The sequence below is a fragment of the Mustela nivalis genome, assembly GCF_964662115.1.
Source record: "Mustela nivalis genome assembly, chromosome: 6".
Lineage (NCBI taxonomy): Eukaryota > Metazoa > Chordata > Mammalia > Carnivora > Mustelidae > Mustela > Mustela nivalis.
This window is the reverse complement of record NC_139025.1, coordinates 152,340,188-152,354,291: the sequence shown is the minus strand read 5'-3', so window position 1 is coordinate 152,354,291 and position 14,104 is coordinate 152,340,188. Positions and strand designations below refer to the sequence as shown.

Genomic DNA, 14,104 nt, shown 5'->3' with positions numbered 1-14,104 from the left:
AGATGATCTGTAGGGTACTGTAGGACTATACCTCATTGCTCCCCATTTGTGGCCTCATCACTGACCACTTTTTCCCTCTTGCTCACTGCAGTCTGGCCACGCTGGCTTCCTGGTTGGTCCTCACACTTGCAAGGCACAAGTTCATATATGGGCCTTTGTACAGGCAGTCCTGGTACTCCTGGCTAGGCCTCTGTTTGGCTGACTCCCCCCCACCCCACCCCAGATCAAATCTTACTAGCTCACGTGAGCCACCCAAGCCATCCTATTTTAAACGGTACTTACGGTTCCCCTTACTCTGCTCTTGTCCTACTCTTGTCATCTAACATCATAACATTTACCCCCATTAGAATCTAAGTGCCATGAAGGCAGATTTACTCAGTGACGTATCCTCCTCATCTAGGACAGGGCCTGACACGTAAAGAGTACCTAATGGGAAGTCTTTGGGGGATGGGTAAATGGTTATCTGTAGGCTTTGTGAATTCATGTATGTTACTAATTTGAAGCCACTTTCTCTGACTGACTGACTGTTAATCTTATCTGGATATTGGGGTTTCCTTGATAAATGGCACGGATACACAAGGAGATACTACACCTGAGTTGCCTTGTATGATAAGGAGTTGTTAACCTTATAACAGTTTTTTTTAAAAGAAAACTTTGCTGTTTAATTCCTCTCATTCTTCAATGTTTTTCTATATAGAGTCTATAGTTTTAAATCTCTAGCCTGTTTTTTATTGAAATTTGAAAACTTAATGTAAGCCTGTCTGTTGGTATTGTTTTGTTAAAGAGCAAAATATTCCTAATTCGCTTTATTTTTGTATTTTACTTGTAGACACACTCTGTGCAGTTCTCGAGAGAGACACACTTAGTATTAGAGAAAGTCGACTTTTCGGAGCTGTTGTGCGATGGGCAGAAGCGGAATGTCAAAGACAACAGTTGCCTGTGACTTTTGGAAACAAACAGAAAGTTCTAGGAAAAGCACTGTCCTTGATCCGGTTTCCGCTGATGACCATTGAGGAGTTTGCAGCAGGTAGGGCGACACCCTGGCCAGAATCTGTGTGCAACTAGCCGTCAGCCAGCCTTTGTGTGCTAGAGGAGAAACAGCTGGTATTTAGGAGTTCTAGTCCCATGATACATGAGTGTGAGTGTGTGTGATTTCATTTACTTTTCCTGAGAGCCCTTCAAGATAACATTATACGTTATTTATTTTGATATGTGCATTGGGTTCTTTTTTTCCCCCTCCGAGTGGAGTTGCATGCAGGTTACCATTAGTTTCAGGTGCACAACAGGGTGATTCTGTTCAGCAAGGCCCATGTGCTCTCCACAGTGTAGCCACCGTCTGTTACCACGCAGCACTATGACAGCGGCATTGACTGCATTCCCTATGCTGAGCCTTTTGTTCCTGTGACTTCTTCATCCCATAACTGGAAGCCTGGACTCCCCCTCTCCTTCACGCATTTGCCCGTCCCCCACTCCCCACCCAGCCGTCTGGCAACCACCAGTTTGTTCTCTGTATTTATGGGTCTGATCCTGGTTTTTTGTTTATCCATATGTTTTTATTTTTATTTTTTAGATTCCACATGTATGAGTGAATATAGGTTATAATTTTAAAATACTATGAGTATATATAAAAATCATATTTTTATGGATTAGAGAACTGAATCTGAAAGGTATTAAGTGCCTTGCTCAAGGTTATAATGATAGATCTTTCTGATTCTTAAGATCAATGCTGCTTTTTTTTTTTTTAAGATTTTATTTATTAGAGGGAGAAAGAGCATGAAAAAGCAAGCAAATACGAACAGGGGAGCGGTGGGGGGGCAAGAGGGGCAGAGGGAGAGGGAGAAGCAAGGCTCCCCACTGAGCAGGGAGCCCACACTCTCAGGACTCTATCCCAGGATCCCAAGATCATGACCTGAGCCGAAGGCAAGACACTTAACTGACCGAGCCACCCAGGTGCCCCTGATTGACGCTTCTGGTGTAAAATCAGAGAGACCCCGGGGGTGCCTGGGGGGCTTAAATGTCTGCCTTCAGCTCAGGTCATGATCTCTGGGTCCTGAGATCAAGCCCTGATTAGGATTTCCTGCTCAGCGAGGAGTCTGCTGCTCTCTCGCTCTCTTGCTCCCGGCCTCCCCACTGCCTGTGTGCACGTGCTCTCTCTCTCTTCTCTCTCTATCAAAGAAATAAATATCTTATTAATACGGGGTGCCTGGGTGGCTCAGTGGGTTAAAGCCTCTGTCTTCAGCTCAGGTCATGATCTCAGGGTCCTGGGATGGAGCCCCGCATTGGGTTCTCTGCTCAGCAGGGAGCCTGCCCCCCCCCTCTGCCTGCCTCTCTGACTACTTGTGATCTGTCAAATAAGTACAATCTTAAAAAAAAAAAAAAAGAAATATCTTATAAATAAATACATATATATGTATGTATGTGTATATATACACATACAAATGTTTTGAATCTTCATTCTATGACCCATTCTTCTTATCCATATTGACATTGAGGATTATCTGCTTTTAAGTCATGGCCAGGTTGATTTAAAGGAAAAAGGAAATCTCATTGTTTAAAACTATATTTTTATTTATTTTATTTTATTTTTACTTATATTTTATTTACATTTGTATTTTTCTTAACATTTGTGACTTTTGTTTTTTCTGTTGGGTATTCAAATTTTTCTTGTTGATTTATCATAAATGTTCTAATTTTCTCCGAATTTGTTTTTGTTGGAATCAATGTTTTTTTCTTTCTGCAGACTTTTTTATTGAGGTGTAACAGCCACATAATAAAGTGAACACACCTGCAGAACCACACTTGCTATCAGTTTGTCATTTATTACCAGTACCGAGAAGCCTTCGTCGTGGTCCTCCAGGTCCCTGCTCTCCCTCCCAAAGGAGGGGCCTGTAAATTAGTTTTTCTGGCGCCTGTAAATTAGTTTTGTCTGTTTTTGAACTTTTTTAGTTTTTATTTTAAACACCTGGTGCTTATCACCCTAAATGCACTCCTTAATCCCCATCACCTGTTTGTCCTGCCTTTCCTCGGGTAACCATCAGTTCTGAGGGTCTGTTTTTTGTTATTTACCCCCATGATTATTTGTTTTGTTTCTTAAATTCCACATGTGAGTGAAATTATCAGTTAATTGTCTTTTCTGACTGACTGCTCTTAGTGCTATACTCTCTAGCTCCATCAAGGTCATTGCAAATGGAAAGATTTCATTCTTTTTTATGGCTGAGTCATACTCCTCTGTGTGTGTGCGCACATGTGCACACGCACCACATCGTCTGTCCATTCATTAGTTTATGGTCTCTGGGCTGCTTGTGTGTTTCGGCTGTCGTAGGGTAATGTTCCTGTACACACCGGGTGCATCTGTCCATTTGAGTCAGTGGTTTTCATTCTTTGGGTAAATACCCAGTTAGTGTGATTTGCTGGACTGTAGGGGAGTTCTGTTTTTAACTTTTCGAGGAACCTTCATACTATTTTCCGGAGTGGTTGTATCAGTTTGCCCACCAGCAGTGCCAGAGGGCTCCCCTTGATCCACATCCTCGCAGATACTTATTTCTTTGAGAGAGAGAGAGAGAGAGAGAGCACGTAGTGCACACAGGCAGTGGGGAGGCGGGGGGGGGGGAGAGGGAGAGCAGCAGACTCCTCGCTAGGTTAACATCAGAAGCGTCGATCGGGGGCACCTGGGTGGCTCAGTCAGTTAAGTGCTCTCTCTCGCTCACTCTCTTTCCTCTCTCAAATCAATAAATAAAATCTTTGAAACAGAAAAAGAGCCTGTTTATTTTTGTTTGCTTTTTTTTTTTTTAATATTTTTATTTATTTGTGAGAGAGCATGAGAGGGGAGAAGGTCAGAGGGAGAAGCAGACTCCCCATGGAGCTGGGAGCCTGACGTGCGACTTGATCCCAGGGCTCCGGGATCATGACCTGAGCTGAAGGCAGTCGTTCAACCAACTGAGCCACGCAAGCCCCTGTTTGCTAGTCATTTTAAGAGTGAAATTACATAAGTGATATCATATGGTATTTGTTTTTGTTTGACTTATTTCACTTAGTCTCATGCCCTCTTAGCTCCGTCCATGTTGTTGCGGACCGGCGAGATTCATTCTTTACGGCTGAGTAGTATTCTCTTGTAATACATACCGCATCTTCTTTATCTTTTTGTCTGTCAATGGTACTTGGGTTGCTTCTCTGTCTTGGCTTTTGATAAATAGAAAATCTTAATTTTAATGAAGTTCATTTATCAATCTTTTTCTTTAGTAAGGTGAAGGCTTTCTTTAAAGTCTTTAAGAAATTTGCCAGCCTCAAGGTTATTAAAATACTCTCTTAAGTTCTCTTAAAGAAGTTTTAATGTTTCACATTTAACATTTAGATCGGTAAACCAATTGGATTTTGGGGTTTTTTTGGTATTATTTTCTCACGCATGTGTATGGTATAAGGTAGAAGTTAAGGTTCATTTTCCACATGTAACTACATATTAAAAAACTACCCTTGCCCCATCCATTGCAGGGCCAACTTTGTTGTAAATCAGGTGATTTTGTTTGAATTAATCTGTTTCTGGAGTGTGTGCTCTGTTCCACTGTTACATTTGTTTATTCTTGACCAGTTCTACATAGTTTTACACCAGATCTTGACATCTGGTGGTGAAAATTCTCCAGCTTTATTCTTCTTCAAGATTATGTTGGCTATTTTTTGTCTTTTTGCATTTTTGTATAAGTAAATTTTTTACTCAGCTTGTCAGTTTCCACCCCTCCCCCCACAAAATCATGGGATTTTGATTGGAATTGTGTTGAATCTGTAGATTGGTGTGGAGATAATTGACATTTTTATAATATTACTTGTCACTAATACTTATATTTTATAATATTTCTAGTCTGCTGAGAGTTTTATCATTTATCAGCTGCTTCTCTTCTTTTCAGATAGTGATAGAATAGTTCCCCCCTTTATTTTTGTTTTTTCTAATATGGAATTGACTTTATTAAACAATGCATGAGTTGGGCAGCATTCCGTCTAGCAAGCAGAGAGATGCTCTTTGCCGTATTTTTTTAATACGGTGAACTCCACTTGTTTTTCCAAATTAAACCTACTTTGGATTCCTTATAAAAGCCAGACTTAGTTGTCATTCTTTATCCTGTTACCGAATCCAGTTTGCTAAACGTCTTTAAAAATAGATTTTATTTATTTATTTGACAGAGATCACAAGTAGGCAGAGAGGCAGGCAAAGAGAGGGGAAGGGACGCAGACTCCCTGCTGAGCAGATAGCCCGATGCGGGGCTCAATCCCAGGACCCCGGGATCATGACCTGAGCCGAAGGCAGAGGCTTAATCCACTGTGCCACCCAGGCACCCCTAATTTGCTAAACTTTTAAAAATATTTTTATGGCTACTTCATAAGAGAAATTAGTCTATAACTTTCCTTTCTTGGAATGAAATTGTGGAATTTTGATTACCAAGTTTCTACTGGTCGCATACAAAAGTTACGGATGTTTCTTTTTTCAGTGTTCAAGAGTTTGTGTAGGATTGGTGGGGTTTTTTTTCCTTAAGTGTTTAGGAAAATTCACCAGTGAGGATCTAGAGTTCTTTGTGGAAGATTTTGTTTGTTGTTGTTTTTAAAGATTTATTTATTTATTAGAGAGGGAGCGCTATTAACGGTTATGTTCCACTAGAGTAACCTCAAGTGCATTTAGAAATCTTCGAATACATAACCAGAATGTCTAACTTCTCTGTTACTTTACGTTCTCTAGATTTGAATTCACGTTGTCATGTGAAGTATTAGAGGGTTAGGAATTGAAGTCCAGGCGCTTTTCCTGAGGCTCTGTCTTTCTCTCTGCAGGTCCCGCTCAGTCTGGGATTCTGTCTGACCGCGAAGTGGTCAATCTCTTTCTTCATTTCACCGTCAATCCTAAGCCCCGGGTGGAATACATCGACCGGCCGCGGTGCTGCCTGCGGGGCAAGGAGTGCTGCATCAACAGGTTCCAGCAGGTGGAGAGCCGCTGGGGCTACAGCGGGACCAGCGACCGCATCAGGTAGCTGCCTCGTGCAGGGGCCGGTGCGCAGCTCCCACTGCAGATCGCTGACCGGGTTTTGTTTGCCACTATGTGTGATCCGAGGTCCAGAGTCAGGGAGATACAGCTGTCTCCTCGCTGGACCGGGACTGCGAGGACCTCTCGGGAAGCGAGTGAAGGTAGAAAGGTTTGGGGTGGGCTTCTGCGGCCTGGGCTCTGTTCGGATGGCCACTGCTGGGCAACGGACTCTGCACCTTCATTAAGCAAACCCTTGCTCTTAGGGTGTCTAGCCTGAGCGCTCCTTTTGCATGGGAGGTCACAAAAGCTTGAATGGGGGAAAAAATCAGAGTCCTGAAAGACACGTGGATATAAACCTGTGGAGGAATTTATCTTTGCTCTGTTGTGTTTTCTTTAGGTTAAATATCAAAATAGAGTGAGTACCTGTTTTCGTAAAATGGATTTTTACTTAGGTGATGGCACTTTAGTATCAAACGAGGAACTAATAATAAGTTTGTTAAAAGATAGAATTCTGAGGGGGAGGACTCATTAATTATTGGGTGAAAATGGAAATGCATTTGTGGACTACTTAATAATCATTCACAATGAGAATATTATATAGGAAAATTTATGAGATGAGGCAAAAGTGTCACACAAAAGGACAGTAATAATAACCTTCTTTTAATAAAATTAGGGTAGAAATAATTTTAAGCATTCAGCTCAAGTAGCTAGAAAATGAATAGCCAAAAAAAATAGAAAAGAGAAGGGAAATGGAAAAATGTAGAAATTAATGAATTTAAAACAGTAGAATTAAGAAATCCATAAACTGGTTTCTTAAAAAAAATCAAAATAAATAAACCTCAAAAATGGTAAAGGAAGAAAACACACATTTAGGAATAATAGTGGGGATATAATATAATCATATACTAAGGCAGTCTTTATTTTACTTCTGAGTTTAATCTGTGCTAATAAATTGAACATCTCGATGGAATGGATCATTTTATAGGCAAATATAAATTATCAGAATTGACTGGAGAAGAAAGCCTGAATAGACCAATTACCAGTGGAAGGAATTAAAAGTTATCAAAGAACTGTCCCTTCACAAGGTGGTTTTTACAGGTGAGTTTTATCAAACCTTCAAGGAATAGGTCATTTCCTTGAGGCTTAAAAGAAGCAAGTCCTTCTTGGTTAATTATTAAAAGAAGCATAACCCTTATACAGGAGTCTGATGAGACAGAAACATTTCTAGGCCAGTCTCATTGCTACAGAAGAACTTCTGTATAAGATACCAGTGTCTTGAATCTAGCAGTACCTCAGAAAAAACAGTACTGTATGAGCTAACAGGGTGTATGTGAAGATTGAAAAAATGCTCAGTATTATAAAATACATTAAATACCCATTAACCACAGTAGCAGACCAAAGAAAAAAAGGAATATGATTGTTTCAGTAGGTGTCAGAAAGACTTGATAAAATCTCACCTTCACTCCAGATATAACTGTTCATAGACTTGGTCTAGAAAAATTCTTTCACATGGTAGACTGTCAAAACCTCAAGAGAGCAATGCTGGCCAGCCTTTCTGGGTCTCAGCAGTATTATAATTCTGGGTGATGGGATTTTTTTATGATTGTCATAAAGAGTAAGGAAATTAGAGCCTTGAATAATGGAAAGGAAGAAGTCTTTTTCATTATTTGCAGATGACATTATCTACGTTAGTACCAGTTCTTTTTTATAATAAAATATTTTATATTCCCTCTTTACTAAACTGATGAAATTCATAGACCATATGCTTCACACATTGCTTTTAATTGCCATGATGACCTAGTTGTAATGGAGCAGTAACCATAACTGAGATCAAGTAAAAGCCGTGCTTTGGTGTGTGGGCACTGTACAGACAGAAGCAGGCAGTGCGCGTGCACACCAGCGTGCTGAGACCACTACGCTGGTGGGGGACAGGTGTAGCATCCTGATGTGTCAAAAACCAGGAGCGGTGTTGCTGCTGATCGTGTCATTTTTTTTAAAGGTTTCAAATAAAACAAAATACGGTCACTCCTATTTATTTTGTTTTTAGATTTGCAACTCGCTGACTCTCTAAAACTTATTTATACTCCCCATATCAGAACTTGAGGTGCTTTCTTAAGTCACAGGAGAGTTTTTTGGGGCTGGGGGACTGTGTTCCTATGTGAGGTCACACAAGGAGATGCTCTGTGCCTTATTTTCTCTATCCTGTGCGAATGGAGATAGAAGAGGGCCGTGCAGGGTCCTGCAGGACAGGCTCTGGGCCATGTGAACCCTAACTCTGCACCTGTTGGTGGGGGACCTCAGGCAAGTCACGAACACTTCTGAACCTTTGTTTTCTCTTTTGTAAAATAAAATGGAATATACTACGATGAGCTGTTTTTAGGATTATAACGCATGTGAGGTGTGTGTGAGTGTATGTGTGTGTACACATGCCCCCCCCCGCCAGGAGCAATGGTTTAGTATTTGTGCAACTTTATAGAATATGATTACTACAAATACGAGAATTAACTATATAATATTTCTGCTCTATATTGATCACCTCTTGTAAAGGTCAGTGAATATAAAAATCGTCATAAAAAAATCTTTGGTTTGTGTTGAAGCACTGAGTGATGCTAGGGACTTGGGGACCCCACTTTGCAAAGAGAACAGAGGACTGGTTATAATGCCCTAATTCCATTCTTTGCACAGGCAAAAGACACATCCTCTCTGCAGAAGTGATCTTGCTTTATGACAACGATGACAAAAAATGTTTGGTTTGTTTATTTATAAATAAATTAGGAATTAGGTAGAATTAGGTTGAACTCATGTAGTTATAAATGAGTTTTTAACCTGCATGAGTTCTGATAGGACACTTGAAAGTTGATTGGGATTCTTTGTTTTGGGAGACTATGCTAACCATTGCAGTTAATCTGGTGCCCCTGGTTCCCTGCCAGTATTGACCCTACACCTTGGTGCAAACAGAGCTTGGCCTTCTTGAGGACCGGACTCATTTTGAGAACAAGGGATCCGTCTGGATAATCTCAGGATCAGTAAAAATCTGTTGGAACCAGTGAAAGAGAATAGTGACCACTTGTGAAAGGTGTATGCAAGAGCCAGTGGCATTCCTGCGTGTCCTCAGAATTCAGCTACAGAGATGGACGGTAGCAAGGGTTGAGTGTGCTCAGTGCCGCTGAGCACTTAAAAAATGGCTGAGATGGTATGTTTTGTTGTGTAGTTTGCCACCATAAAAAGACAAAATTTGAAAAATATTTAGATTTTCGGTTAAAATATTAAATAAAAAACGTATCACTTACAGTGACAACATAAAGGAGCAGGAATAAATCCTAAGAAACACACAGTCGACTACCTTTGTGAAAAATTGGAGAACTTGGACTGGAATCCGCGTCTTTCCAGAATAACCCTGTGTGTGCAGTTCCTTTCAGAAGTTGTGTGTGTTTGGTACGGAGGAGTGGTTTGCAAAACTATTCTAAAGTTGACCTGGAAGACTAAATGTATCTCTCTTTAAAAGAGCAGCATGGGGGCGCCTGGGTGGCTCAGTGGATTAAGCCGCTGCCTTCGGCTCAGGTCATGATCTCGGTGTCCTGGGATCGAGCCCCGCATCGGGCTCTTTGCTCAGCGGGAGCCTGCTTCTCTCTCTCTCTCTGCCTGACTCTCCGCCTACTTGTGATTTCTCTCTCTGTCAAATAAATAAATAAAATCTTAAAAAAAAAAAAAAAGAGCAGCATGGATCGAATGTGAGAAGTATTATAATGCTGAAATAAGTGCTGTATGGAACACACTAGAGAGTTCAGAAACCAGCCTAACGTAGATGAGCATTTAGAATATAAGGGAGGAAATTTAGAAAGGGAAGAAAGGATTAGCCTCTGGGAAAATCAAGTTAGATCCTTTCTGATCTCATCTGGCACTGTCTGTATAAAGTTCAATCTTAACATTAAGAAAATGAAATCATGACAGTGCTAGAGGAGATGAATGTTACAGTGGGGGGAGATAGGCTTCTTTGAACTTGGCGGAGATCATATAATTTGAGTACAGATAATACAGCATTTTTACTTCCAAGGCCACCATGAAGTTAATAAATAAATGACAAACAGGCTACGTTCCATAGTGGATGTTTACTGACAAAGCACAGCTATATAATATGGCCTTTCAAATCCACATGAAAAAGACACTCATCAGCAGAGAAAAATCTCTTTTATTTCATTAAAGAGAAAATCCAATAATGGTAAGCATATGAGCAAATGTTTTAACTCATTAGTAATCAAAGAAATATAAATAGACTCACTCAGCACTGCTAGCCTGAGATAGAATCAATCTTTGTTCCCTGTGGGGTGGAAAGTGTGCTAGTCTTCCTGGGAAGCAATTTGATAATGTTAATCTAAAGCTTTAAGAATATGCCTTTCATTTTCCTTAGCAGTTATACTTCTAGGAATTTATACTAGGGACATAATTAAAGTCCTGCAAGACTATTCATGATGGCACTGTTTTATAATAACAAAATTGGGAGTAACCTAGATTATCCAACAATGAGAAAGTAGTTAAATGTAGTGGACCAGTAGTAATTGTTCAGCCTTTTAAATGAAAAGTTGCAAAATATATATATGTGTGTGTGTGTGTGTCCCGAGATGATTTTTTAAAGCAACGTGTTCATAGAAAACAAGTCTTACTTTCCCATTGTTAGAAAACAGAACCAAAAGTCTAGAAAGAGAATGCACCAAAGGATAAGTGGGGCCTCTCTCTGGGTCGTAGATTTAGTGATGCTTTAAAATTGTCTTTGTTTAGCTGCATTTTCTATTTTTTTTTTACAGAGAATATATTACCTTTTTTTTTTTTTTTTTTTAAGATTTTATTTATTTATTTGATGGAGAAAGAGACAGGGAACACCAGCAGGGGGAGTAGGAGGGGGAAAAGCAGGCTTCCTGCCCAGCAGGGAGCCTCATGAGGGACTCTATCCCAGGATGCTGGGATCATGGCCTGAGCTTAACAACTGAGCCACCCAGGCGCCCCTACATTTTTAAAATAAGAAAAAAACCTGTGTTATCAACGATATATTTAAAACTCCTGAGACAGTCTTTGCCCTGGACTATAGTGGGTAAGAGCACAGGCGTTTTGGCCCAAGCAGGTCTGTAGCCCCCCAGCTATGCCACACTTTGTGACCCAGCAAGTTAATTTCTCTAAACCTCAGTTTCTTCAACCGTCCACACTGAGGATAATAAAAACAGTCCTGCGTTACTGAGTTTATAGAGCTATTACAATGATTAAAGGAAATAATGTAAAATCTCGAAGCCCTGCATCTGGCTGGGGAAGGACTCGGTGTGTGGGAGTAGTAAGCACTGACGTTGCTACAGAAGAGGCCGAGGGGCCCTGCTTTATGTCACCGATGACCGCTGGTCATAGGGTCTTTCGGGGCTGTTTGTACTTCCTGTCAGTTTTTGTACATTCATAAAATGGAGTAAGGTGGGTCTGTTTTTTAACTGTTACGACCGAACTGGACTTGGTAATTGTTGTGGAAGATCTCATTCCGATCCACCTGCGTCAATCGGGTCCTGACCCCACACTGCACCTCCGTGTTCTGGGAATGGCAGCCTCTTCCTTCACAGCTCTGCGCCCGACCTGGAATTACCGACTGAGTCCTTCGCTTACTTGCCTGTTACTGGCGTCCTCTCTTAGGCCACAGGTGCAGTGTGGGTAGACAAGCTTGCTGACCATTGTTTCCCTGGTGCCAGGCCCGGTGCCCAAGTCTGACAGGCCTTGAGTAAGTGTTCATCCTGCCAAGAAGTTTTCTAGTTCGGGCCGCTGGGCTTCAGGCCTGATGACTCACACGTTTGTGTTCATGAAGGAGGTGGGCACATGTATTTGGACTAATACATCATTAAAATTATCATTACAGTAAAAGTGGCTGTTTGACCGTCAGAAATGTACAGTACAGAACACAAGTTCTACTTAAGTTACTTAAGTTAAAATTTACTCTAGAAAGAGTTTTTTAGTAAACAGATAACACCTCCAAGGAGATCACATTTATGACAGTTTGCCTTTTTATGAGCAATGTTAGTTATTCCAGGTAACACTTAGAAGTTTTATGAGCCTTCAGAATATGAATATTCACTGAATTATATGTCTATTTTATATCTGATTTCATTCTCAGGTTCACAGTTAATAGAAGAATCTCTGTAGTCGGATTTGGTTTATACGGATCTATTCATGGTCCCACGGATTATCAAGTGAATATACAGGTACACTTTCTTCCTCACTATATAATTGAAATATAACAAGCGTATTTTTACAGTAAGATCTCATTTTGATAAACCAGATTTCAATATAATTATCAAAGGCATCAGAAAGCCTAGAAAGTTCTCTTTTGCAACTGATCAAGAGTGGTTTCAGAGAATCGGGCTCCTGGGGTCTTTCCTAGAAGCATTAGCATCGAAGGAGCTCTCCTTTCTCCAGGAAGCACTTCTGTGGGTCATTCCTGCTGTGCATTGTCTTAAAATACCCACCGGCTTTTTCCGTGGCACTTCGAACTCCAGGGCTTGAAACTGTTTAATTTCTCAGAACTACTATGAACACCTTCTGATCTCTGATTGTCTGACTAGATCCTCCCTCATGCTTTAGATCTTCTCCACCCCAGTTCTTAATCTGGTAGAAAGTTAAATACCTTTCGCATTCTCTTTCAGTAAACCAGTGTTCTCCTGCTGTCCAGTTAGTAAAATTGTTTTTGAAACACATCTACACTGGACTTGTATTTACTACGCATACTGTACTTTGATATTTTGCATAAGTTAAAACAAAAATAGAAATGAGAAAAGGAAGAAAAGAGTGTTTAAAAACTTATATCAGTAGAAAATAACTGCCTTCTCTGAAATGTTAATATATTATTTTAATAGTAAAAACCTTGGTGAACTTTGTGTTCAAAATACATCATTAGTTTTCAAAATACGGATCAGTTCAAACATCTGATTTGATGACGGTTGAAAAAGATGCCTCACTGCCTCACAAAGACTCCGGCATCCGAGGGAAGAGCCGCGTTGCTGGCCCTGCTCACGACATCGTGCTCGTTGTCTAATCCTGTCTGCCGCAGTCCCCTTGAACTTCAGCTGGGGCGCTCGGCGGCTGCAGTCCGTCAGGCCCCGAGTCTGGGTTTTGGCTCGGATCGTGAGAGGGAGCCCCATGTTGGGCTCAGTGCTCAGTGTGGAGTCTGCTGTCCTTCCTGCTCATTCTGTTTGTCTCTCAAATAACTAACTAACTAAATGAATTAATTTAAAAATTTCAGCTGATGGGTCCCCAGCTGGCTTGAGTCTGTAGAATATACACCTCTTGATTCTGGGGGCTATGCGTTCGAGTCCCTCCTTGGGTATGGAGATTGGTTAAATAAGTAAAGTAAAGAATCAGCTGATAAATTTACACTACTTGCGCCATTTTGTTACTTGTTACAAACCAACTAGAAGGTGGCTTTTTTTTGAAAGATTTTATTTATTTGAGAGAGAGCATGAATAGGGGGAGGGGCAGAGGGAGAAGCAGACTCTGTTGAACAGGGAGCCTGGTGCAGGGCTTGATCCCAGGACCCTGAGCCGAAGGCAGGTGCTTAACTGACTGAGCCACCCAGGCACCCCAGAAGGTGACATTTTTAATATTTTTAACAAATACTTTCAAAACCCACTGAAATTGGAAAGATTTTAAAGGTTAGAAAATTTTATTTTTACCGTTTTAAGTGCAGTAAAACCACAGCAAACCTCAGAGGGGTACAAAAGCTTTTCACAGGTACTTCCTGTTTCACTTCACATCCGAGGGGATGTTAAGATCCCATCCCGGTAGGATCCGGGAACCCACTTTAGCAGGCTCTGTCATCTGCAGGCCCGAGAGAGGGCATCAGGGATGTAGGTCTGTTGAAATGGAGAAATATAAAAACTGAGTAAAATGAATGGAAATCGGACTTGTCTTTATTTTCTTCCCAGGGGCTGGCATCACACACCCTCCAAATGTAGCAGCGGGTAGACCCTTGTGGGTTTGCATGTTAGCTCCACCTCGAGGTGTGATGGTGGCCCAAGTCAGGCAGCGTCTCCCAGCCTCAGTTTCCTTGTCTTGCTGTGGCAGCCGTGGTGCCCGCCGTAC

The 14,104-nt window shown here is 41.1% G+C and overlaps 1 protein-coding gene across 1 annotated transcript in view; it reads left to right on the top strand.

Moving 5' to 3' along the window:
* The window catches only part of BTBD1 (BTB domain containing 1), a 38,049-nt gene that overhangs the window by 20,033 nt on the left and 3,912 nt on the right, over positions 1-14,104 (top strand). Inside the window, exons 4-6 of the mRNA XM_082736205.1 lie at positions 830-1,027; positions 5,812-6,004; positions 12,141-12,228. Of these exons, the coding sequence (XP_082592331.1) occupies positions 830-1,027; positions 5,812-6,004; positions 12,141-12,228 (479 nt within the window). The remainder of the gene's footprint in view (positions 1-829; positions 1,028-5,811; positions 6,005-12,140; positions 12,229-14,104) is intronic.